This window comes from Thrips palmi, unplaced genomic scaffold, assembly GCF_012932325.1.
Source record: "Thrips palmi isolate BJ-2018 unplaced genomic scaffold, TpBJ-2018v1 HiC_scaffold_19, whole genome shotgun sequence".
Classification (NCBI taxonomy): domain Eukaryota; kingdom Metazoa; phylum Arthropoda; class Insecta; order Thysanoptera; family Thripidae; genus Thrips; species Thrips palmi.
In genome coordinates this window covers 6,145,960-6,171,424 of record NW_023144628.1, presented here as the reverse complement: position 1 = coordinate 6,171,424, position 25,465 = coordinate 6,145,960, and the positions used below count along the sequence as shown (strand labels likewise).

The 25,465-nt window shown below is 56.6% G+C and overlaps 4 protein-coding genes across 5 annotated transcripts; 2 read left to right on the top strand and 2 right to left on the bottom strand.

The window, feature by feature from the left end:
• The first annotated feature begins 144 nt into the window (after nucleotides 1–144).
• On the top strand, nucleotides 145–18,005 carry LOC117645963 (guanine nucleotide-binding protein subunit gamma-e). The gene is made up of 2 exons (XM_034386539.1): nucleotides 145–297; nucleotides 16,473–18,005. Exons 1-2 carry the CDS (start codon nucleotides 185–187, stop codon nucleotides 16,576–16,578), a joined length of 219 nt encoding a protein of 72 aa, XP_034242430.1. The 5' UTR covers nucleotides 145–184; the 3' UTR covers nucleotides 16,579–18,005.
• A 101-nt stretch (nucleotides 18,006–18,106) lies between these two features.
• LOC117645961 (dolichyl-diphosphooligosaccharide--protein glycosyltransferase 48 kDa subunit) lies at nucleotides 18,107–20,632 on the bottom strand. Its single transcript, XM_034386536.1, has 7 exons — nucleotides 20,409–20,632; nucleotides 19,845–20,009; nucleotides 19,446–19,771; nucleotides 19,225–19,359; nucleotides 18,973–19,131; nucleotides 18,663–18,896; nucleotides 18,107–18,578 (listed from the first exon to the last, which is right to left on the bottom strand). Exons 1-7 carry the CDS (start codon nucleotides 20,581–20,583, stop codon nucleotides 18,420–18,422), a joined length of 1,353 nt encoding a protein of 450 aa, XP_034242427.1. The 5' UTR covers nucleotides 20,584–20,632; the 3' UTR covers nucleotides 18,107–18,419.
• A 340-nt stretch (nucleotides 20,633–20,972) lies between these two features.
• On the bottom strand, nucleotides 20,973–23,456 carry LOC117645962 (ribosome biogenesis protein WDR12 homolog). Its single transcript, XM_034386538.1, has 9 exons — nucleotides 23,158–23,456; nucleotides 22,839–22,924; nucleotides 22,532–22,745; nucleotides 22,314–22,454; nucleotides 22,053–22,228; nucleotides 21,855–21,952; nucleotides 21,491–21,737; nucleotides 21,275–21,407; nucleotides 20,973–21,178 (listed from the first exon to the last, which is right to left on the bottom strand). Exons 1-9 carry the CDS (start codon nucleotides 23,220–23,222, stop codon nucleotides 21,016–21,018), a joined length of 1,323 nt encoding a protein of 440 aa, XP_034242429.1. The 5' UTR covers nucleotides 23,223–23,456; the 3' UTR covers nucleotides 20,973–21,015.
• Nucleotides 23,457–23,683: 227 nt separating this feature from the next.
• LOC117645891 (DNA-3-methyladenine glycosylase-like) lies at nucleotides 23,684–25,465 on the top strand. 2 transcript variants are annotated; one of them, XM_034386433.1, is made up of 3 exons: nucleotides 23,684–23,791; nucleotides 23,924–24,500; nucleotides 24,834–25,465. In XM_034386433.1, the coding sequence occupies exons 2-3, from the start codon at nucleotides 23,963–23,965 to the stop codon at nucleotides 25,277–25,279; spliced, it is 984 nt and encodes a 327-aa protein (XP_034242324.1). In that variant the 5' UTR covers nucleotides 23,684–23,791; nucleotides 23,924–23,962; the 3' UTR covers nucleotides 25,280–25,465. The 2 variants fall into 2 exon arrangements, with proteins under 2 accessions (XP_034242324.1, XP_034242323.1); XM_034386432.1 differs by having other exon boundaries at nucleotides 24,748–25,465.

Here is a 25,465-nt window from a genome sequence, read left to right as displayed (position 1 = left end):
TTGCAGGTGACGCGTGGCGCGGTACGCGGGGAGCGTTTGTCGTGGGCAGCCGAAGCGACGCCGACGCCGAGCCGAGCGGCGCCGAGCGCGAGTGCCGAGCCGTGCGCACGCGCGCCGCTCCCCGCACGCCTCCCCCACCCCGCCGTCGCCGCGCCGCGCCTCGCGCGATTCGCTACCGTTCCCCATGGACCCCAGTACTCTCGCCGCCATGGACAAGGACGCGTTGAAGAAGCAGATCGAGAACATGAAGTACCAGGCGACGATGGAGCGCTGGCCGCTGTCCCGGAGCATCGCAGCGTGAGTACAACACACGCACACGCCATCGATTCGGCGAGGCACGGCGGCACGGCGGGCACGGCAGTGCCGTGTCGCCGCATGCCGTGTCGCCGTCGCCGAGGGCGGTCCTTGGACTCGCGAGAAGACCCCGTGACGGCCTGACGGTGCTGCGGTACGCTGCGGCGGTCTGCGGGGGGTGGCGGGGAGGGCGGGGCTGGCGGGGGGCGTGGCGCGGCACCTGTCATTGTGACAGCGCGGACCTCGCGAACCCAGCCGCGGGCCGCGCAGCGCCGCGCCGCACGCCGCACGCACAGGTAGCGCAGATGGTACCCGAGCACAGCCGCCAAAGCGGCCCGAAGTGAGGTTAGAGGCCCCTCGCAGTCCGTGCACTCCGCGGCTCGGGCAGCAGACGCTGCTCCGCGAGCCAGGCCGCGGCCCCCACCCCCACCCCCGCGCGCACCACCCCCTCACCCCCTGGGCCTGCCTGCCACCGAGGGTGGCTTGGCCCGCCTCGCCTGCCTCGCCGTGGGGTGGAGGGCGGCCTCCCCTCGCCGCGTGCTGGCTGCCAGCGCGGCCTGGCCGCCTGGCCTCGCGACCACCCTACAAAAGGGAAGGGCTTTGGCGCTGGCGCGTTGGAAAAACAGAGAAACAACACGGGCCGTCAACACAGCGGGATACCAGACCGCGGTGCCGCCGGGCCGGGCGGACTGCAGACCACTGCAGACGCGCGCTCGTCTCGCCGCACGCACGCCCGGCTCGGCATCGGCACGGCTCGCCGTCGTGAACCTGGTGCTCTCCAAGTCCGCCGTGCGCCTCCTCGCGCACACACTCTGTCTTTTTCCAAGCCGGGTCGCCTCCGCCCCCTCCTCTTCCCCGACAGGTGCGCCGCTAAGCATCTCATCCATTTTCTTATCCGAACTTGCGTCCAAAATAAGAAGAGAGCGCGCGTCCTAGCCATTTTCCCATCCCAATCCCAAAGTTGTGCATAAAAGAGAGAGGAGGAGGAGGGGAGGCTGCGACGTCGCGGCTGCAGACTGGTTCCGAGAGTCGTTTTCGTTGCTCTGTCTCTCTCGCACTCCTGCGGCGTCCCGCACAGGTGCGAGGGAGACAGCGACGAAAACGACTCTCGGAATCAGTGCTGGCCGCGGCGCGCGGCCAGTCACCTGCAGCAGGACGCCGGCGTGAGGCGCGGTGGGGAATCTGGAGCGGATGCTGGAGTGACTGGAGACCGGAGCGCGGAGTGGAGCGGCGGCCGGCGGCGTGGGCACACTGTGTGCACTCGCTCAGACATTCACGGCGCCGGCCGGACACGGCACACAGCGTGGCGGCTGCAACCGCTCCGTCTCTCTCGCTCTCTAGGGAGACGGCGCGACGAGACGCTGCGCGGAAGAAGTCTGCTGCTAACGAAGAACAAGCCCCTGGCCGCACCGCCGCGCACCGCGCACTCCACGCTATCCATTTTTAACCTCGCGCGATGATGGCGCCCTCCTTGTGGGGGCGGCGGAACACGGAACGCGGCGGAACGCCCGAGATGCTATCGCGCTATCGCTGCGGCGCGCGCTCCTGTAGGCCGCCCAGGCGGCACAGTGGGCCAGAAGACCGGTGGAGGTGGACAAAATTCTAGACGCGTTCCAGCTCCAGAGTCGCTAAATAGGACTCGAACCGAACGTGTGATCCCACCAATGGATTGCTCTCCGAACGAGGAATCCATTGGTGGGGTCACACGTTCGTTTCTAGTCCCATCTGTGCCGCATGGCAAACCAATTCCGTTCGTCTGTTCATATGGAGATTCGGGTGAAGGGCGAAAGCCTCGCGCCGTCGAGTCGCTCCGTCTCTGTCGCACTCAAGGGACGAGGCGATCCGCGAGGGGTGTGTGAGAGTGAGAGCGAGAGAGCGACGAAACGACGCATGCGGCGGTAATTTTCCCCTTGTGTGGCCTGGCCGCCCCGGGCGAGGCCCTGGCCGCCCTGGCGGTCCGAAAAGAGGGCCAGCACTGCCAGCGGGGGCGTGGCGGCGGCGGTAGGGTGGCAGGGCTATTGCGGCGGCAGGGCGGTAACCTTTGCCCTGCTGGGCTCGGCCCTTATTACTACTGACTGTTCTCCCGTGGAGCCCGAAGGTCCCCGCGCCCCGCCCCGCCCCGCGCACCACCACGCTGCAAAGGGTGGCTGCAGACTCATTCCGAGAGCTTTTTCAGTCGCCCTGTCTCTCTCGCACTCATTGGGCGTTGGGTGCGAGAGAGACAGAGTGCCCTTTCTCTCTCCTCGGGCGATGAATGGCGCAACGCTTTGTACCGCTCGCTTTCAACCCTTGCTCTCCTTCCTTGTTTCCAAACTCCGCGCCTCGAACCTCGCGCGATGAATGGGCCGAAGAGCGGCCCACCCGCGGGGGGTGCGAGAGAGACAGGGCGACGAGACTACGAGACGAAATGGCTCTTTACTTAGGAATGGCTCCAGCTGGCCGAGCGCGCTGCAGGCCATGCTTGGCCGCTTCCTTTCTGCCCTGCACACTGAGAGTCGTTTTCGTCGCTCTGTCTCTCTCGCACTCATGGGGCGTCCGATACAGGTGCGAGAGAGACAGAGCGACGAAAGCGACTCTCAGTGTGCTGGCCGCCTTGATGAAGTGGATCGCGGGGATGCGGGGCCGTGCTGGCCGTGCTGGCCGCGCTTCACCGGCCCTAACTTTCTTGCGGGTGGCGGCCTGGCCCGGCCCGGCACGGCGGCGGCTTGCTCCAACTAGACTCAGAGCCCCGCCACCCGCCTCCCTCCCTCGCCCCTGCAGCCTGTCTGTCTCTCTTGCACCCCGACCATCGTCCCATGAGGGCGAGAGAGACAGAGCGACTGGGGCACTCCTGGCGCTGCTGGTGCTGAATTCTCCGCCCCTCGCGTTGCCCCGTTGCCGCGTTCCATCCTCCGGCTGGCATGCATGGATTAGGACGGCCCGGAGGGAGGGGGGGGGGCTCGCACTAAATATGCAGTGGCGGTAGCAAACGGCGGCAAAGCACGACGGCGGGCACCGACGGCACCGACGGCACACGCGAAAGGCAAAAGGAGGGAAGGCGCACGCCGCGGACAAAGGGGCCACCAGTTTGACAAAAGGCAGCGGGTTTCGCAATTAAAGGCGGTGGAGGGGGACGGGGGAGCGAAAGGCAAAGCTGGGCCCGGCCAAGCCGAGCCAGGCCGAGCCGGGCCAAGCGGGCAAAGATGGAACCGAATTGGATAACAAGGAAAGGGCCGTGGCCGTGCCGTGGGGCCTGGGCCTGGCGAGGCTAAATGAGGCGGCATGTCGCCGGCCGAATCCCGCGGCGCTGCTGCGTCGCTGCGCTGCGTGGGTGCCTACTTGACGTGCCCTCTTTCTCTGTCTCTCTCGCTCTCACTGGCCCTTCCGTGGGGGTGCGAGAGAGAGAGAGAGAGAGGCATGGCTCGCTGCAGCGCGAGGCTCCGAGGCGAGGGCGTGTCTGAGCCTCATCATCATTGTGCCTCCGTCTCGCGAATTTGTGCCGCCGAGCCGCCGAGGCCGCCGTCGTTCGCATTGCTGGCGAGGCGAGGCGAGGCGAGGCCGGCGGCGTCACGTACTCGACGACTCAACCGCAATACATTCTTGGTGTCCCATTCCGAGTCCGGCCGGCCGCTTGTCTGTCCGTCCGTCCGTCCGTCTGTTTTATCTGGCAGTCCACCAAGTTTCGCCATAAATGGGTCCGGGGCTCCGCCATGGCTCCGGTGCGGCACGTCCACGTCGTCCACGTCGCGCGGCCCCACACTGTTAGGGCCGGCCAGGCGCCGCTATCAGTGCCCCGCGTCTCTCTCTCTCGCACTCATGGGGCGCCCCGCATAGGTGCGAGAGAGACAGAGCGACGAACCGCGGGGCAGATTTACTACGTTGCATTTCCCCCGCCCCCCGATGACACTGACACATCGACGCGCGCGGCCGTGATATAATTTGACTGTCGGCGGCGCGGCCTCTGCCGGTGGGCGGCTTTAACGTAATCCCTGGCGCAGCGAGGCGTCGGAGGGGAGGGAGGGGAGGGGGGTTGTTTACAGCGCAAACCGCCCCCTGTAATATGACAGCCGCGCGCGCGGACTCCGCCGCCTGCTGCTGCCCGCCTGCTCACCTGCAGACTGATTCCGAGAGTCGTCGCTCTGTCTCCCTCGCACCTGCAGAGAACGCCCCACGAGTGCGAGAGAGACGCAAGCGACTCTCGGAATCAGCCTGCTGCCTGGCCCAGCCCGGCCGAGGGCCCGGCCCGGCCTCACCCAGGGGATCGTCCAGAATTTATGCGGATCCATTTTGGGCCACTTTGTGTGCACGCACGCCTCGCGCAGCGCCCTCTGCCGGGGTTTTCGCGCGCCACGCGCCTCGCCGCGCGGTGGCGGTGGCGGGCCGTGGCCGTGGCCGAGCCGTGCGTGGAGGGGATGGTCGTTCTGGGTCGTCCGCACGCGGCGCACGCGGCCAATCCATAGGCGTCCCAGCCACCGGCAAAGGCGAGGGGTGCGAGGCGCGCAGAGCAGGGTGGGTTTTGGCTGTGACGTCATTTCAAAATTGCGTTTAGTGCTAACGGCGGCGCTCGCGTGAGATACTGCGCCCTACGGTTATTCTGATCGCGCTGCCCGCGGACGGACTGACGGATTGACGGGGACGGGTGTGGCTATCGTCCCCCGCGGCGCTGCCTCGCCCACCGCGGTGCTTATCGCCTCCCGCCCCCGCCGCCCACCGCCTCCGCGCCGCCACTGCCGCCCTGGCTGGACTGGACTGTCGCACTCAAATTTATAGTGGCTGTAAACCCGCGCAGGCCGGCAGCGGAAAGGGTGGCAGCGCAGCGGAACGATCAGCAACCTGCATTGCGAATGAGGATAGCGTAGGCAACTTCGCGAGTGGCGCATGGGCCAGAGCACCGGTGGCGGTCAAAGCCCCGGACGCGTTTCTCCAGAGTCTATAAATGGGACTCAAACGGAACGTGTGACCCCACCAATGGATTGCTCTCCGAACGAGGAATCCATTGGTGGGGTCACACGTTCGGTTCGAGCTCAAAACGCGTCCAGGGTTTTGGCCGCCTCCTCCGGTTTTCTGGCCCACTGTGCGTGGTGCGCTTGTCGCTGCTCGGCACGACAGCCCTCCAAACTAACCCCTGGCGAGCCCTGGCGAGCCCTCGGCGCGGGGGCGTAGCCGCCAGGGCCTACACTGGTGGGCAGGTGTTTCCAAGGGCCGGGGGGTGCCTGGCCCTCGCCGCCCCGCCCCGCCCCGCGGCGCGGTGAGGCGGGGTGTGGCTGGCTTTGGGGTGCACTCATACGGCATCGGCGGCACGGAGCTCCGCTGGGTCCGCTAGCGGCGCGCGGCCGCGGATGGACATGGCCTACTTCTAGCATGCTTCTAGCGCGCGCCGCGTCGAGCCGCGTCGAGCCGCGTCCGCCCGCCGCCTTGCGAATACGGCCGCGGGGGGCGCTGCAGTCCGAACGGTGTCGCTCTGTCTCTCTCGCACTGGCGCGCGCCGTCCCCTAGCCCCGCCAGCCCCGCCAGCCCCGCCAGCCCCGCCGGGGTGCGACGGTGCGACGCAGACAGAGCGGCGCCGCTCGGAGTCGCGGCCTGCACGAGGGCCTGCAGCGCGACGAGCTCGACGAGCGAGGAGGCCGGACAGTTATAGCCCAATCTCTTCCCCTCTCTCTTTCCCCCGAGTCCCCCGTCGAGTACCTTGTGTGAATCGGGCCGTGTTAAACTCGCAGCTCGCGGCCACACAAAGGGGCCGCGCGTGTCTGTGTGTGTGTGCGTGTGTGCGCGAATGGGGCGCATAGCCTGGAAACACGCCATTATGCTTTGGGGTTTGTTCATTAATTTGTCGGTCTCTGTGACACACTCTCTCTCTCTCACACACACACACACACACACACACACGGCGCTGGCGGCTCGGCAGCGCGGCACAGTCGAGCCCCAGAGCCTCAGCGTGGGGCCATGAGGGTCGGGTCGATCAGCGACCGGGTATTTCGTCTCGCGGTGTTGCTGTGTTTCGCTGTGTTTCGCTGTGTTTCGTCGGGCTGCCCGTTTGTATACCGACTGTCAAAACAGCGGCCGGGCGGACAGCGCTCTTGTTCGCTGTCGAAACTATCCGGTTGGATTCCGGGCCGAATTTTCCCCGTGAGGAATGCCGGGTGGAACCGTTCCAGCGGCGCGGTTGGGAACCAGAAACCCGGTTTGTTATCTTGGGGTTCGGCGGCCAGCCCTCGGCCAGCTTGGCGCCAGTGGGCACCGCCTGTATTTTCCCTTGCCGCTACTTTTCTTTTTCCTTTTTTTCACCCCTTGATAACACGGAGCGCGCAGGCGGCGCGACAGTGGAGGGGCGGCAAATGAAATCACGCGACAGCGGAATTGAAAAAATATAAAAAGTAAAGAGAGAGTATTTTTAGATTTTCCGACGCGCATCTGGGCCGCCGTCGTCGTCGTGCTGGGACGGTTCGAAGCGCGGCGCGGGGGGCGAGGCCGCTGACGAGGGCATCGCTTACGGCCCCACTTAAGCCCCATTTGGGAGCCCTGCTACCCCCTCGAGTTCAATTTAATTAACATTCTAATGTCAGCCCGAACCTGGCGCGCGCCCCCGCACTGCGCGCCCCGCCGCTAGGGCCCCGCGTGGCCGCGACGCCGCTCGCACCTCGAGTTCCAGAGCCAGTGGGGCGCGGCCAGCGGCGACCAGCTCGGCGGGGTGCTTGGGGCGCCGAGGGAGATGCATGAAGAGGGGTGCGTGGGGGTGAGGGGCCGTGAGACGATCTGACCTGCAGGCTACCTTCTACCGCAGGCTCCCGCGGTCGGCGGTATGAAAGCGCGCCAAAATTCAAATCATCCCCTGCCAATACACACTCACACACACACGACATCAGCTCACTCACACGTAGACACGCATGATGGTGCTGGACCTGCGCTCCGAGTTTCGGTCCCCTATCACACGGCTGAGCGCTGCAGATGGAGAGAGACGCGCTGTATTGACTTGGTGCCCCCTCCTCTCTCTAACACACTAACGCACGCACACTCACACACAGACTCACACGAACTCACGCGCGAACGGCCGCCAATAGGTATGTGCAGTGCAGGGTCCTCGATACACACTCACAGAGAAGTTGGCCACGCTTCGCCTGGCGACGCCCCTCTCTCTTCCTCTCTCCCCCCCCCCCCTCTCCCTCTCCCTCTCCCTCTCTCCCTCTCTCCCTCTCGCCTTCTCTCTCTCTCTCTTGAAAGTTGCGATGTCTCTATACGACCCTCCCCGTCTAGCTTGCTGCTCCCGCGCGCAATCGCGGAAACGATTGGCGGGGCGGGGCGGGGCGGGGCGGGGCGGTCGAAGATGGCCCCGAGGATGACGATGGCGGCGGAAAGAGCGGCCTGAAAAGAGGATGAGACAAGCGGAATGTCTCCCCGTCGTCCACTTGTATCGCTCCGCTGGCGCGGCGGCGCGACGGCCGCTCTGCCCGGAGGAGACGAGCAAGACGAGCAAGACGTCGCGGCCGCCTCGGGATTGCGCAAGGAGGGTTGCTGGTGGGGGCGTTTATAATTATGAATAATTTGTTGGCCGCCCCTCCCCCTGTCCCCCCCCGGGCCGCAGTGTTTCTGCTGCGCGCTGCCATGGCGCTGCGCAGCCCCGGGCCGGAAGCACCCGGAAGCAGCGTGGCGCCGGGATCGAGTACCAGCAGCACAGCAGACTGATTCCGAGAGTCGTTTTCGTCGCTCTGTCTCTCTTGCACTCAAGTACGACAGAGACAGAGCGACGAAGACGACTCTCGGAATCAGTCTGCTACTGCGCGGGCTGGGCTGCTGGGCCGGGGACCGAGCCGTGACCCCCCGGGGCCTCGCTGTGCGTCTCCAACGCTGCTCGCGTATGGTCTGCACCGGGACCAAAATAAAGAAAACAGCGGAAAATCAAATAGTGAAAAATGCTGCGATGCTGCGTCAGCCCAACCGCCAGCCGATATTAGATCAGAGCGAGCTGCCATGCTGCAGCGGGGAGGACTGTGGGTAGGGCTGTGTCGGGCTGCCTGCCTGGCTGATGCCGTGTAGGATACAGAATCGCATCAGGCGAGCCGCCCCTAACCTAATAAGCTAGGGCACTGCTCTGCGCCATGCTGCCAGGCATGCTGCCAGGCTGCGGCGGGCCCTCTGCCTGTCCCTCTCTCTGCCCCTCTCTGCCTCTACCTCTACCTCTGCCTATGCCTCTGCCTCTGCCTCTGCCACTGCCACTGCCTCTGCCACTGCCACTGCCTCTGCCACTGCCTGTGCCTCTGCCACTGCCACTGCCGCTACCCCAGTGGTTCTCAACCTAAGGGTCGCGAAAAAAAAATTTAGGGGTCGCGGCGAGGTAGCTGGGGTCGTGTTTTGAGCCGATTTTAAGCAGCCACTGCGTCTGATCCGAGGCGGGCATTTTGCTCCCTCAAAGGGCAATTGGTCTTTGGACCTTTCTTTAGCATGCCTTTGTTACGGAGTGCGATTATCAGTCTTAGTTTGGGAGCAGTATTGTCTCAAAGTTGGCCGAAACGCTCAGAAATGTCTTTGAAAAATCGTGTTTTGGGCCGATTTTAAGCAGCCACTGCGTCTGATCCGAGGCGGGCATTTTGCTCCCTCAAAGGGCAATTGGTCTTTGGACCTTTCTTTAGCATGCCTTTGTTACGGAGTGCGATTATCAGTCTTAGTTTGGGAGCAGTATTGTCTCAAAGTTGACCGAAACGCTCAGAAATGTCTTTGAAAAATCGTGTTTTGGGCCGATTTTAAGCAGCCACTGCGTCTGATCCGAGGCGGGCATTTTGCTCCCTCAAAGGGCAATTGGTCTTTGGACCTTTCTTTAGCATGCCTTTGTTACGGAGTGCAATTATCAGTCTTAGTTTGGGAGCAGTATTGTCTCAAAGTCGATCAAAACGGTCGCAAATGTCTTTGAAAAATCGTTGTGACTGTTTTGGTCAACTTTGAGCCAACACTGCTCCCAAACTAAGGCTGATAATCGCACTCCGTAACAAAGGCATGCTAAAGCAAGGTCCAAAGACCAAATGCCCGTTGAGGGAGAACAAAATACCGCCTCGGACCAGACGCAGTGGCTGCTTAAAGTCGGCCCAAAACACGATTTTTCAAAGGCATTTTTGACCGTTTTGGTCAACTTTGAGCCAACACTGCCCCCAAACTAAGGGTGATAATCGCACTCCGTAACAAAGGCATGCTAAAGAAAGGTCCAAAGACCAATTGTTCGTTGAGGGAGCCAAATGCCCGCCTCGGATCAGACGCAGTGGCATGCTAAAGGAGGGGTCCCGTGGGGTCGCGAAATTTTTCCTGGGGGTCGCGGACCCTGACACTGCCCTGACTGGCGGCCCGGCGGGGCGCGCTGCGGCGTGCTCGCGCTTCCCGCACTCCCGCTTGCAAATGGCGCCATGGCGCCTCTGCCCGGGTACAACAGTCGCCCTTCCGCCCTCGCCACTCGCTGATCCCCCCCCCAAATCACCTCCAGCGCCGCGCCTCCCGAACCTCGACAGCAATTAATTTGGCCCCCAGCAGCGCCACGGCCGTGCCACGGCGGCCGCCACAGCCGCGGCCCCCAAAACGCAATAAACAGCCTTTTCCTCTTAGCCGGGACGGGGTAGGCGGCGGCTGTTGCTGTTGGCTCGCGTAATTGGCCGAGCGGAGTCGGTCCCGGTCGCGTCGTCGCCGAGGCTGCCGCCGTGGAGGCACGTCGGCATGATGCACGGTGGCACTGGCGGACTTTGGAGAAGCGTGGCGCACCGGGGAGCGAAACGCGAAACACACGCACAACTTTTTCCCGCGTAGTGGTGAGTTGTGGCCTCGGCGCGCCTCGGCCGCACCCCTTGCCGCTCTGCCGCCGTGCTGGCGTCGTGCCACTCGGCCCTCACGTCGGCGCGGTACTCCACCATATCCGTGTCTCCGTGTCCACTCGATGCTGCAGACACCTGCCGCGGCGTGCCGTGCCGTGCCATGCCGTGCCGGATAATGGTCTAATCGATAGCCACTGGGTCCCTGGAGTGCGTGGCGTGGCGGCCGTGCGTTCATCGCGAACCTGCAGTGCACCGTCCTCCCCGAGCCTCTTCGGCGACTGCAACAGGATGCGAGAAGTCGGCCGGCAGTGTAGGCTCGCGCACCAGCGCCCCGGGGATGGATGAACGGGGACGACGGGGAGGGTAGGCGAGGCGGCCCTGGGGAGGGGGAGGGGGTTGAGGTCGCCGGGAACAATATGTAGCCACTGGGCGGACAGAAAAACCAGAGAAACCTCTCGGCCGCTTTTCTTTTCCTCCCTTTCCCGATGGCGGCACAACGTTCCGCGCGGCCCCCGCCCCCCACGCGCGGCCACGCCCCTCGGCAGCCCCCGGCGCCCCTGTGACACTGGCCGGCCGTGTCTCGGCGAAACGGACACGGCGAAGACGACGTCGTTGCCGAGTGGGACGCTCCTCCTATTCTCTCGGCGTGGCGGATCGAAAGCTTCTTCGCCAAAGTGGCGGTGGCGGCAGTGCTCTCTCTTTCTCTCTCTCCCTCGCTCTCCGTTGGCCGTGGCGCCTCCGCGAGTTTGAAAAGGCGGCCGTCGACGCCAAAGTTGTCCGCGGAGTGATTCGGAGGCTCTCCGTCTGTCACGACACGCCAACTCCGTGCCCCCCTCTCTCTCGCTGATCCCGCCCCTAACTCTGCCGTCTCTCTGTTTTGTTGCAGGTAAGTGGGGAGCGTGCAGGAGGGAGGGCTGCTGCCACACTGGCGAGCCCGGCGAGCGGGAAGGCGTACCGGCAAAGTCCATAAGTACTCGCCTTTGAAGTGGCGCGCGTGGGATGAGGGTTTACTAGTTTACTTCGCCCGCCCCACTGCAGGGCATGCCCAGCATGCCCCCAGCCTTTAGCACGCCGTGCCGTGTTATGTGTGCGAGGAGGGGGAGGGCGCCTGGCCCCTCCCCCCAGCGGGCCCCAGCGGCCAGCGCAAACACACCCGGCCTCATGTGGTCATACCTAAACGGGTCATTATACAGCACACTCTTCTCCCCACCCCGTCTCTCTCTCTCTCTCTCTCTCTCTCTCTCTCTCTCTCTCTCTCTCTCTCTCTCTCTCTCTCTCTCTCCTGTGCTGCTTGGCTCATTTCCCGAATCCCCCGGAGCCACCCAGAGCAGCCGGAGCAAGCCAAGGAAATGGACGGGCAGGGCTCTCGCCTCGGCCCTCGCCTCGGCTCTCGCCGCTCCGTTCACTCAGTCCGGCCGGCACCGCACTCCGCACCCACAAAAAGATCCTCCTCTCCGGCCCCGCCTCGTTCTTCATGCAAATGAGTCTTGCTTGGTGGACGGAATTTTTCGCCTCGCGAATCAACATCCATAAACAAGAAAGCTGACTAAGCAAAAAGAACGCAGCACTTTCCTCCCTCCTTTTTTTCGGATCGAGGGGGATGGACCACGCAAACGGCTTAGCGCGGTCAGGGTCCGGTCCACGGGCCGCCGCGCACGGGGAGCTGGAAGCTGGAGGCCGGGCTGAGGCTGTACACTGTAGAAACATCTGGAGGATATAGTATGGAGGCCCGAGCGTCGGAGGCTCGCCGTGGGGTCCGAGGCGTGGGGGCGAGACGTAGCTGCAAGTGCACAAAATCCCTGGCCGACCCCCATGGAACAAGCAAGCTCAGGAGGCCGCAAGTCCTGGGATGAGCAGAACCAATATGGTGGCGGCTGTGACCGCTGTGCCCGTGGCCCCGGGGAACATCAGCAGTGTCGCGGGCGGGGCGTTGCGAACGGGACGCACGGCGGACGCGGCGGCTCAGGGGCGCTGTCTGTGTCAGTGCCGGCCGGTTTGAGCCAACGGCAGCACGCAAGCCCGGCGATTTCGGCCTCGAGCATGCTTCGTCTTCCGATCTTTTCCGCAACCCACCACCCAATTGTTGAGAGGGAAAAAGGCCAGTCTCCAAGATCAGTGTTTAGCCAGGCCCGGATTAATTGAGCGTCGTTCAGCCCGGGGAAAACCCGGGGGCCCCTAGGCCGAACGTCACGGCTCCGGCCGAGACTGGTGCGCCTCCGCCGAGGCCCCCGCACCCCCCACCCCCCACCGGCAAAAGCGCGCCCCTAACCTTTTTGTGCGCGGGACTGAGACCGCGGCGGCTTAGCGCGGCTCAGGTACCCACCGCACGTCCCTACGGTCCGCCGCCACGCGCACGGGGACGCTGGAAGCTGGAGGCCGGCGGCTGGAGGCTGTGGAGGCTGGAGGCGCTCTGGAGGCTCTGGAGGCTCTGGAGGCTGGAGGCGCTCTGGAGGCTCTGGAGGCTGGAGGCTCCGAGGAGGCAGGGGGATGAGACGATAAGCTGCAAGTGCACAAAACCCCTGGGGCCGACCCCCATGACCCCCGCAGCCTCACAAGCCCCGCAAGCCCGGCGGCAGGAGAGAAGGGAATATGGTGGCGGCTGTGCCCAGGCTGTGCCCGTGGCTGCCGGGGAACATCAGTCAGTGTCGTGGTGTCGGTGGCGTTGCGAACGGGACGCGGCGGACGCGGCGGACGTCAGGGGGCGCTGTCTGTGTCAGTGCCGGAGGCGGTCGTTAACCACCCTGCAAAGCACTGCAAAGCCCGGCGAGCAGTCGGACTCTGAGCACTGCTTCGTCGCTCTGTCTCTCCCGCACCCCGACGGCACGCCCCGAGAGTGCGAGGGAAACGGAGGCAGTCTCCAAGATCAGTGTAAGCCGGTCCGCGGTTTATATTGAGCGTCGTTGAGCACGGGCAATGAGCAACCGGAGCAGCCCCTCCGGGTCGCGTCACGTCACAGGGACCGCGGAGACGTGGCTGCTGCCTCCGCCGAGGCCCCCGCAGCCCCCGCCCCCACCCCCACCGGGCAAACAGCGCGCCCCTTAACCCTGCTATAGTCCGCCAGACCACTGAGGGCTTCACTCCGCTTCCTGATGATATTATTCCGACGACGTGCGGATCGAGCCCCCCTCCCCCCCCCCTCCTGCTTTTCCTTCTCAGCCCCAACGATCCCTCGCGGCACGCCAGGCTCGGGGGGCTCGGGGGACTCTGCGGACTGAGCGGCAGCCCAGCGGTCTGTGTCTCTGTCTTGCTCCTCCGCGACGCCCCTTGAGTGCGAGAGAGAGAGAGAGAGAGAGAGAGAGACTGCTGCGGAGGGCTGTCTCTCCGTTCCGCTTGCGTCTGCTGCGTCTGCTGGCTTTGTATCGCCTCTGCACCCCGCCTCGCCTCGCCTAGAGCCTCGCAGCCTCGCAGCGGCGAGGAGGGTGAGGCGTTTACGGCAAGTTTTCGCCCGGCCTCGGGGGAGGTATAGGCCGGCCGTCCTAGACCGTCCCGACGCCGGACCCCCTGCGCGGCGGTTTCCCTACCGCGCTATTGCTTTTGCTATTGACGGCTGGACCACATGATCGTATGCCTTCCGGGCGCGTCCGGCCACGCCGGCGGCGGCACATCAAACGTGACGGATCGTCCTTGGGGGAACGGATTACTATCGCGGCGGAGCCGGAACACTCGCCCACAGAAAATAATTTGCAGTGAAAGAGGTCTTTCGAACCATTCACCACAGCGAACCTTGGCAGAGTCCAGCACCCCCTGTTTATCTCACGGGGCTGCTTCACACCGGCGCCCGTGCACTCCTTCTCTCCTCCCTTTTCTCCGCCTTCTCCCGCGGCTCTTTGCTGGAGTGCGAGGAAGTATTGCACAGGAGCTCAACCCTTATCTCTTTCTCTCTCCCTTTCGTTTTTTTACGTTCCCTTCCCGCGCTTAACGTCGTCTTCCTCGCGTTCGCTCTTTATTCTCCGTTCCCTCCCTGGGGTAAATGCGGTACAATGTCGCAGAGAGCCTCCATTACGCGATGAAGCCGCTCGGGCTGCTGGCGCTGCCGCGGCGCGCCGTGGCCGGGCTTAACCCCGGGCCGCGCCCCCACCCTCTTTACTTTCTTTGCGGCCGGCCGATGGGTCGCGGACGCGGGAACGCAGCGAAACGATGTTGGAATAACGCGGCAGGGCCGTGGCGCACCGTGTTTTGAGCTCCAGAGTCGCTAAATGGGGCTCGAACCGAACGTGTGACCCCACCATTGGATTCCTCGTTCGGAGAGCTATCCATTGGTGGGGTCACACGTCCAGTTCGAGTCCACCGGTCTTCGGGCCGCTTCTGGCAAATCCACTGTGCCTCGCTGCCCGCCGCTACAGCCTGCCCCGCTACAGCTAGCTACAGCCTGCCCCGGAGCAGAGGCAAGCCAAGAGGCAAGCATTGCGGCGCTAAATCAAGGGGGGACTGAGTCAAAGTTCAGGGGGTGGGGGCGGGCGAGGCGCGCTGGCCAAAAAATCTCATTCAACGAACGTTAATGAAAGCAGATGATACTCGTTTGGTTTTCTTATACGGGGTAGTATGCGGGATCATTCCAAAGATCTTTGTATTTGTATTTGTATCTATAGTATTTAAAATTGTGTACGAAACAAAATACACTGACCCGAGTGAGCTGGCCGGTGTTGGTACTAGCCGTGCCGAGCTGTGGCCTGCACCGCACGCCGCCGAGCCCGAGCGAGCGCCAAGGCCGGGCCGAATCGGGAGGCATTGTTGGGCGATACTCCGCGCCGTGGCAGGCGGGAGGGATTGTCAATGCGAGGAGGAGGTGCCATTGTTACCCCGGTGCCGCTGGCGCTGTACCGCGGAGGCATTGTCGAATTCCGCGCAGGCTGCGCCTCATTGCAAGCCAGCCAGCCAGCCACACGCACCAGCCCGCCCCGGCCGCCAGCCCCATTATATGTTAGGATACGCGCTTGGTTCTGCACTCGAGATAAAAGCACGCTGACACTTCATTTGTGTATGGTAGTTTTAAGTATGTTTCAAGTGTGAAGGTATCATCTGCTAAAAAACCGCGCGCTCCCATTTTATTTCATCGGAACGCGCCGCCGCCATGCTGTGATGCCCGCCCGGCCCGCCACTGCCCGCCCGCGGACGGCCCGACCGCCCCCGCGCCCGCTTCGGGCTCATTCCGACTCCGAACGGAATGCTCCCGTTCCTCTGTCTTTCTCGCTCTCGCGGCGCGCGCCAGGGGTGCGAGAGAAACAGCGATATGCACCGCTCGGAAACAGCTTGCTGCCGCGATGCTTTGCTCCCGGGCCGGCTGCCATGCCCGCCCGCGGACGGCCCGACCGCCTGCGCGCCCGCTTTGGGCTCATGGCTGACTCCGAACGGCATGCCTCGCGTTCCTCTGGCTTCCTGGCTCTCGCGGCGCGCGCCAGGGGTGCGAGAGAAACGCGGCTGGCTGCCGCTCGGAACAGTTTGGGCTGCTCCGGCGGCTGAACTTTGGCTCCGGCTGGCTGCCTGGCTGGCTGCCTGGCTGGCTGCCTGGCTGGCTGCCTGGCTGGCCGCAGGGAAGTACCGCCACCGCCAGGCGCCCCGAATCCTGCCGGGCAGATTAATTGATTTAGAAGCTGGAGGCAAGTTCGGGGAAGTGGACGTCCAACCCAGAAGCAGGCCGGCACGCCTCGCCCGCCGCGCCGACATGATGCCACTCCGCCCTGCTGCTGCTGTTTCGGACCGGCGGGTTATGGCGGTATGGCTGTGGGAGGCCCAGTGGGGGCGCACCGTGCGGCCCGCCACTGGCCCGCCGTCGCCCGCTCTTCTCCGGTGGTTGTTTGTGTCGCGGCCCGGGGCAGCTAGGGGCAGCGGCCCGGGGAAAAGAGGTGTCACGTCGACACGGTAAATTAAGGCAACGCAGGCTGGCGCCAGCTAGCGCCAGCCAGAGCGGCGACCACGAGTCGAGCTGTTAGCACCCCCTCCCCGCTCGCCTCAATTTGCAAGCGCAGGGGATGTTCGCCCCGCCGCGCCCCGCCCCACCCCGCCCCGCCCCGCCCCACCCCGCCCCACCGCGAATTAGTACGGAATGCCCTCCACTTGGAGTTGGTGGCGCGGTGTTTGTCGGGATTGCCATGCCAGCTGACGACGGTCTGACGACGGCGGCGCGGCCCGCGGCTTGCCGGTGGCGCCACACCTGGGGACGCTCCCACACTATCACCGAACGGAAGGGGAGCTCATGGGCGTCGATCCGACCGCACGCATCGCCACGCATTGCCACGCACACCGCAGCGCGCCGACAATGCGACAAGTGCGCGGGGTGCGGCGCGTTCCAGAACTCTCATGCCGTCCTTGTCTCTTTCGCACCCTCACGGCAAGCTGCACGCGTGCGCGAGAGACAGCGACACGAAAGCAGTGTTCGGAATGGCTTACCTCACCTTGTCCCTCTCTGTGTTGCAGGATGCGCGAGTTCGTGGAGGAGAACGAGAAGAGCGACCCCCTGATCCACGCGCCGGACAAGAAGAACAACCCCTGGGCGGAGAAGGGGAAGTGCTCCATCATGTAAACGTTGGTGACGTCGTCCTCGCCCTCGTCCTCCTCCCCTCCAACCTGCCCACTCCCCTGCCCAACCCGCCACGCCACGCCGCGCCGCCTCTCCGCGCCCTCCGCGGCGTCCTCGGGTCCACCCTCATCATGCACTGCACCATGGCGCCATGACTTCGGTGCCATGACCACAGTGCCATGGCCTCGGTGCCATGATCACGGTGCCGTGACCACGGTGCCATGACCTTGGTACCTTGACCATGGTGCCATGACCTCGGTGTCACGACCATGGTGCCATGACCACGGTGCACCATGTACCACAGCGGTCAGCGCGGCGCGGCGCACCGACCAAGTGGTGTGTTCATAAAACATGTGCTTAAAAGTCGTTCCATGCCAACAGTAATGTTCAATATTATTGTTGTTTCTGATTATTAAAAAAAATACCAAATTGTTGTCATGTTAGAGTGACTAATACTGCAAGAGTTGCATAATAAACAATAATGCCATTTTCACCTATCTTTATAAGTTAAACATAATATTGTCATTTGTGCTAAGATTTATTCCATTGTCAAACTTAAGTGTGTATTTATGTGTTACTGTGTAAGACATGACTGGGTGTTCTACACTGGATGTCATGAGTGCAGAAGTGATTCTGATGAGTGATTTGTGAACCTGACTGTGAGGCCATGTCTCGACATCCTCTGGGACGCAGAGAATGAGCCCATTTCTAAACTCTAGTCCAGTGGCGTGTCAGTGAACCAGAAATAATTAGTTGCAGTTATTTATACTTCTTTGTCCACATACACGTCCCTGATTTTGTTTAATCCATAATGTTTGTCAATTTCCCAAACATTCCACTTTAGGTGTATTTGTTGTTGTTTTGTTGAAAGATGTTAATGTTTTGTTCTTTTTTTTTTGTTGCTTTGCTTTTGAAATGGTAATAGGAAGGTTGCACGCCACTGTTTTGTATTCATAGCCATAATCTGTAAAATGAAATCAGAGTAGATCATTTTTGTTACTTAGTGTTGATAATGCTATGTTGCTTAAAAGATGCTCCACAAGGCGTGGTTCTCCAATCTAGAATCAATGTGGCATATTGCAACGGCTCAATCTATCATAAAATAAATCAAACTTCTTCTTTAAAACCATTTTTAGATCAATTTTTTTTGTTCTGTAGATCTAATGAGTTCAACCATGTGCTCAAGGCAATGTAACACCTTGTCCCCTTTCCAAATTTTAAAAATTAAGTACTGTAACCCAGTTATTGAAACATATTTGGATTCTCAACCACTTCTAAACTTTTCAAGGAGGCAATAATGTTCAGAAAGGTAAAAGTAATGAAACTTCAGTCTAGTCATATGATATTTTCAATTGTATGTTGTAAAACATAGTTTGGGACACGTCTTAAATTTTATTTATCACATTAATCAATAAAAGCTGTGGAGAAAATATTGTGTTGGTTTCTTTCTATTCACTTTATCATTCATGTTAGTTTTCCAAAGTCTGGCTTGCTTGACTGAAGGGAAGGTGAAAATAAGATACTAGGGTTATTCACCTTTTATTAAGTTTTATTTTACAAAAAGGAAAACAAACAAAGAAACTGAGACGCTAGACTGATTTAAGTTTGTAGAGGCAAAGGAAAGCCACATCAACAGAATGACATTAATATTTTAGTGCGACAATTGACTTAACACTGGAATGCTGGCACACTTGTGGGAAAGGCAACAAGACAACAATTACGTCATTAAAACATAACGAAGACATGTTTTGTGATGAGAAAAGCCAAAACAGTTCTGTAATTTACTAAATAAGATCAGTTCATTTGATAAATTCAATTAACATATTTAACACTCAGTATAAAAATTATTCACTCTTGCTTTTCTTTGGTTCATCCTTGTAATGAAGGTACACAACACTAAGGAGAACAACACCAAGCATCATACTAAATGCACTAGTATAATAGGGGTAAGCACTTAAAATAAAGCGCTCATACTGAGTGTGCTCCAGAGGACGAACAGATACCTGGAAAGAATTTTTTAATCAATTAAATTATTAAGTACCATTTTAAAACTATTAAAGACAGCAAAATTTTGATATATTCTTTACCTGAGTTGTGCTGAATAATCTCGTGTATCCAATGCGGTTGTATTCAACCTTAAATTGATAAACACCATACACATCAGGAATTTTGAAGCTCACTTCATACAGGCCAGAAGATTGTTGGTACTTCAAAGTTGTCCTAACAAATGGGTCAATTCGAACAAATTCCAATTGCACATCATTTGCCTTAAATGGCACCCACTTGGTTCCATCGTACTGATCAATGCCAATGGAATACACCTGCAATTGGCAAAATAGCAATTAAATATGTGCCTTGCCTTTCTTCATACCTACACTCCTCAGAAATAAAACTTACTACAGTGTCCATGATAGTATAACTGGAAGGAGGACTAGTTTCACCCTTTTTGTGATGCTTCACAGACTTCACGCGCAGAACACCACTTTCCCTTAACAGCCAGCGGCTGATAGCAGTTGCAACTTGGAGATTCCCAGACAGCTGGTGTTTCTTGTTATCCTGGAAGCAATAGATTTAACATGAATCCTAGGTAACATCGAAAAATTGGCAACAAAGATTGTCCTTCCTTTAGATAAAGAGAGGGGAACTAACCAGAGCCCTCTGCACAGGTGATGCAAAAGCTTCATCAGAGAAAAAGTAGAGAGAGCCAGAGAACACCACACGGGCATTGTTCCGGGCTTGAAGGGCAGCAATCAGAGCAGTATTTTTGCCAACAGCATGAGGGTACTGCAATAAGAAAAGAAAATACATACAATGTGACTACAGCCAACCTAAAATTGCTATCACTTTTTTATGTTCAGAACACTGTTTACCTCATCAATAGCACTGTCTGGATTGTAGCTGTATGCTGAGCTGTCAGCAGACAACAAAGTCAGCACTAGAGGGTTCTCCCGATCAACAACCAAGCCTGTTCCTTGATACAGCAGGGGTGAAGAGGTTTTTGGACCAACAATGACAGGTGCATCAATAAGGTTTGCTGGGTTGGCAACAATAAGTGTGTGCTTCCCAGCGTCCTTGACATCGTAATTCAGATGATCAATCACAGCAGCTCCGTCATCATCAACTTCAAAACCACACTCAGATGCGATTTCTCGAATCAGGTCACTTGTGCTCGGGCTGGCAGCAACAAGCAGGTTACCTGAACAAATGTAAGGCAGAAATGAGCAAGGAATTATACTTAACTTCAAGCAAATAAAAGGAATGACACTCACCACCCCCATCAACAAATTCAGTGATGGCATCAACGCTTAAGGAGCCACCAAACTCATCAACAGAAGGGGCAAACAATATGAGATGCTCATACAGATATTCTCCATACTTCGTGAGGGATAAGCTGGCATCGTCAGCTGACTTGAAGGTGAGGACATATCCCCTTTCTGAAACCAAAAGATACAGCAATTAGTGACCAAAACAAACATGAAGGAGCTTAAGAATGTAATAATAGATACAAACAGTAAAAGGAAAGGATGGCTAGTTTTGCATGAGTTTAAAAATAGTTTATGGATGATCATGGACTGGTCAATAGGCAAAAAATTCCAAAAATTTACACTACTAGCAGACGCCAAGTCAATTTCATACATGGCCATTTCAATGAAGCCGGCGAGGCAGTACCACACAACTTGTAATAATGGCAAAGTATCACCAATAAAGTAGTGTAGGACGAACTAGCAGCAACCGCGACACGTGCCAATCGAGTTTTCACCAAACGCAGATTACCTTACTTTACAGAAAACTAAAAACTGACGTGTTGTTGCCATCAAGCCACCGGCACTAACCTTGCAGGGATTTGAAGAAAACGGAGTGAGTTTCCTTGATAGCTAAGTTATCCAATAATACCAATGTATTTCCACCAGCTTGAACACTGGCGAATAATGTTACTAATGTTGATAAAACGAATACATTCACTAATTTTCTTGAGGAAGTCATGTTTCTAGTTGACTGTACCATCATCGCCGGAGACGTTGGCACTTGGCAGATCGCGCAGTGTTGCCAGTTCGATCGCCGCCCCGTCGACAAGAAAGGAACACTAGTTGAGTGTTCTGCAGGGCAGTGGTTTAATCCGGATGTGACGTTGCCCCGCGAGTTTTAAACTCTATTCTCGTTCCGGACAGGCCCTGGACAGGCCAGTAAAGCTTTGAGAATCCAGTCTACTTTAGGAAATGCTCACGGCAAATAAGTCGCTTTGTGGAACCATGCCGTAAAATTGTGGTGCTGTGAATAACATACAACTTTTATTCAACAGTTTTTTAATTTAACAGGAAAAGTGTTGTTAGTTTTGAATTATTGTTTCTCTGCTTTTCTCAAATATATGTGGGAATGTACATGAAATAAATGCCTCATACGTAATACAGATTTATTTGCTCACAACAATGGAAGGGCTTTTTAGTCATCCATTCCTTCTTCATTTTTGTTGGGTGCGTTCCGAGATTTGAATATTCGGACGGTTTTGTCAGCACCACCAGAAACCATGTATTTAGGATTGCTCCAGTCACAGCACATAACTTTATCATCATGTCCTTCCAAGTTATACAATGGAGCTTTGGGGCTGAAAAAAAATTAATATAGTAATTATGGTTAATCCTTGATTTATCTAGTCAATTTAATGTTCAAACTTGCTTGGTTTAAGCTAAAATCCACTAACCTTCTAGAATCCCAAAGCAAAACTTGACTATCATGGGCTCCAGACAGGAAAAGGTGTTCATCTGTTGTGGACCATTTCACTGATTGCACCCATTTTGTGTGGGATGTGAACATGCTTTTCACTAAAGATCCTTCTGCAAAAATCAGAAGAAAACAAATCTTTACATTCATGGTACAGTTCACTGTAAACCCTTTTTACTTCATAAATTATACATACCAGTAGATCTAAGGTCATACAATCTTATGTGTCTATCAGCAGATGCAGTTACGACTGTTCCATTTAGAGCGGAATAGGACATATCAAAGAAGGGCTTATTTCCAGCAATTTCAGTTTTGATGCCACCTAGTTCACCATCCCACAGCCGGAGAGTATGATCCCAGGACGCTGTTGCTAATTCTTGAGTATCTGTCCATACAACTGAGGAAATGGCTTCTTTGTGTCCTTTAAGAGTCATTATAGGAGTCTGAGAAGGTGGGAAAAAATTTTCTGTTTAGTATCTTATTGAGGGAACATTCAAGAGACAACTTCAGTTTTAGAACTAGTTTCTAGACATCTAGTGGTTGTTTTCTAAAAGGTGTACCTTAATATGAGATTTTAATTCCAATTTAGCTCTCTTGGCATCAGATTCATCTGAATCACCAGTGGACTGAGCAGGCACTGCCACTGTTTCACGCATGGCTAATAAAAATAACAAATATATCAGTATACAGACAGGCAGTTGCAATTGGCAGAGATGAATAAAACAAAGAGAGTGTTCTGATAATTTTATCTAACTTACATGTTGTCCAAATTTTTAACAGGGTATCCCACCCTCCTGTAGCCATGAGTGTTGAGTTATGATTAACAGATACACATTCAAGAGACCGCTCATGACCTCGGCATACATGAATACAGTCAACAGAATTTTCTTCAATATTCCATTTCCATAGCATTGCAGTTTGATCATGTGATACACTAGGAAAGAAAAAATGAAGAAGATTACAAATTCCATTCTTGAAAATAAGCAAGGTCAAATTCATTTCTTTAGAAGCCAATTTACCTCACAAAAGATCCTACAGTGGGAGTTAAAGATACCCAGGCCACAGCTTTTACAGGACCTGAATGGCCAGGGATTGTCAAGTGATGGGTCCCAGATTTTGTCCACAGATGAAGTGTGTTATCATAGCAGCCTGTAAGAATCCTATGAACAGAGAGTATTTATGAAGTATTAAGACATTAAAGAAAATATAATTATAATGGAAAGGACATAAGTATTACCAGCCGTTGCGAACTTGAACAGCTGAAACCCAGTCATCATGCATGAGGCAATCCATAGGCTCAGGGGTAGGATGTTGCTCGACATACTCGACATCCACCACCTCCTCACTAGAAATGTTGCGTTCCTCCAATAACTCATTTAAAGGCTGAATCAAGAATTCTTTGCACACAATGAAGTCAAAGTCTACAGGTGTAGAAATATCTGTTCTGTTTTCTGAAAGCAGGAATATAGAATTACAGTACCTTGATACAAATCGTCTAAGGAAAGTAAAGTGTACAAATTGCTTATCATCAAAAGCATACTTACCACTTAGTAATTGGTTAAGTAGTGTGTTAAGCTCCGCCGGAGTAATTCCAGATGGTACGGCAAACGGTATGTCTGGAACGGCATACCTGAAAGAAGAATTGAAGAATTTCATATCTCCACACTACATGATTCATCTCACATGACAGAAAGGACACAAGTAAAAGACGTGGTTCACTCAGAATACAGACTAAAACTACATTAACGCAACTGGTGAATGGTAAATAATGTGCAACTGGATCCAACGCATGACACAATAAGAAATAAACAGATAAATGTTGATTCAACGTAAATAGGGGAACCACAAAATAATTCAACTTACTGTTCCTGTTTTGTACTAAATCTAATTTGAACCTGGCCCTGGCCAGACCCTTGTTCACTCGCCATGGTAAACAGTAGGTTAGGAACGTAAGTAAGCACCAACTTTAAAACAACAAAGCTTCACACTTTAAAGCTGGAACTGATCCATAGGAAATCGTTGTTCAAAACAAGTTTTACGTCAAATTGGGATTGATTGTGACAAAGCAAGAATGGGAAAAAGGAACAAATCTTGACTAATGAGTGAGAACGTGCACGAGTAAACGCCGTGCCGTCGACATACACACACACACACACATGCACACACACACACACACACGTCTAGAGTATGAGAAACCGACCGCTACACAGTCCCAAAATGGTCAGACTCCTGCACTTAAATAAAATAATTGTTTGATCATAAAACTTAAAATTTTTCAGCCCTTATGTAAAATAAAACCTTTTTCATGCGTGGAATATTTATCCTTAACTTTAATCAACCTGGTGTGCTTTCACTTGTTTGGTTTTTCAAATCTGTTTTGTTTTCGCAGTTGGTAAAAGGAGACCGGCAGCAGACGACGCGCGTGTGTTTGTTGATAGTTTGTTTGGTTATTTTGACATCTCTGATTTTTGTGAAAATCAGAATCAAATTGTTCGCTGTTAGTATAAAACTTTCGAAACCGGTGGACTTTCATACCCTCTCTTTCTTTTCCTGACATCTTAGATCCGTAACCTAAGCTGTCAATAACTTGGCAAAACGTTAGATTAATTTCCTTAATTTCTGGTTACAGGAGTGGAATAGGATATCACATTGTCCATGATCAAGCACAATGCCTGCTTTCCCAAGGATCAAACTGTCATCTCTCAGAAGGAGAAATGTTGATTTCTGTTCTGGAAATCCTAGTGCTTTTAGTGATAGTGCGGTTGATGACAATAAGCGACAGAAAGTAACGAAGAAAGATGCTGCTTGTGGTACAGATTCTCCAGTTGAAAGCAGGGTTGAAACCTCCCAAAAGACTATTGGCCAATCCCAAGAGGACGTCCGCAGTACTGTGCCTGCCACAGCAGCCTGCGGAGATGATTCATTCGTTGGACAGGAATGTTTAAAAGATTCATTCTATGATGTACCATGTGAACAGCTAGCTACGGCCCTCTTGGGAAAGGTCCTAGTCAGGCGATTAGAGAATGGTCAAATTTTGAAAGGCCGTATTGTGGAAACTGAGTGCTACCTTGGTGGAGAAGATAAGGCATCACACTCCTACCGGGGTAAAATGACAGAACGAAATGCTCCAATGTTTATGAAGCCTGGCACAGCCTATGTATACTTCACTTATGGCATGTACCATTGCTTCAATATATCAAGCCAAGGTAAGTTAAACCCTTTCAAAATAAATAAAATGAGCCCTTAATGGTAATGTCAATGGCGGGTAGGCAATTCGAGGGCAGGCGACATGAGTGCGTTCGGGTTGCCTACCCCGCCATTCGCAGGCGCTTTCAGTACTTCAGTCCGATTACGAAGGGTCGTTTCGTGGCTCTGCCTCGAAGTGCGAGAGAGACAGAGCGACGCAAACGACTCTCGGAATCAGTCTGCTGGAATGACGGGTCCTTGCTGCAGGTGCCGGCGCCGCGGTGCTGGTGCGCGCGGTGGAGCCCCTGGAGGGCGTGGACGCGATGGCGGAGCTGCGCGCGCGCGGCGCCAAGAAGAAGAAGGCCGCCAAGGACAAGCCTCCGCCGAAGGGCCTCAAGCCGCACGAGCTGTGCAGCGGGCCGTCCAAGCTGTGCATCGCCTTCGACATCGACAAGGACTCTTGCAACAAGCGCGACCTGACCAGCTGGCCGGGCCTGTGCGTGTGCCAGGGCGGCGGCGCGCACCGCCAGGACGACCAGGACCGCGTCGGCGACCACGGCCAGGACGCGGCGGTCGTGGTGACGAAGCGCGTGGGCATCGACTCGGCGGGCCGCGACTGGGCGGACAAGCCGCTGCGCTTCTACCTGATGGGCAACCCCGCCGTCAGCAAGCGCGACCGCGCGAAGGAGAAGGAACTCGCCGCCAAGGCAGCCAAGGCAGCCAGCCCGCAGCCCTGACCACCACCAACCCCCCGGCCCACCCAGTGCTGCCACAGGCATCGAACGGGTCGCCAACCTAAGCCCATCTACCCGCCAACTTCTCGAGGACAATCCCAGATGTCTCGTAGGCAGGCTGAGGTTGGCAACCCTTTCGGCACTGGTGCACCGTGGAAAACTTCGCCTTCCTATGTGGCCGCACGGGCCCAACCTCATCCTAGCAACTCACTCCGTACTTATTCCTCACTCTTGTCAATAAAGACCGCGCT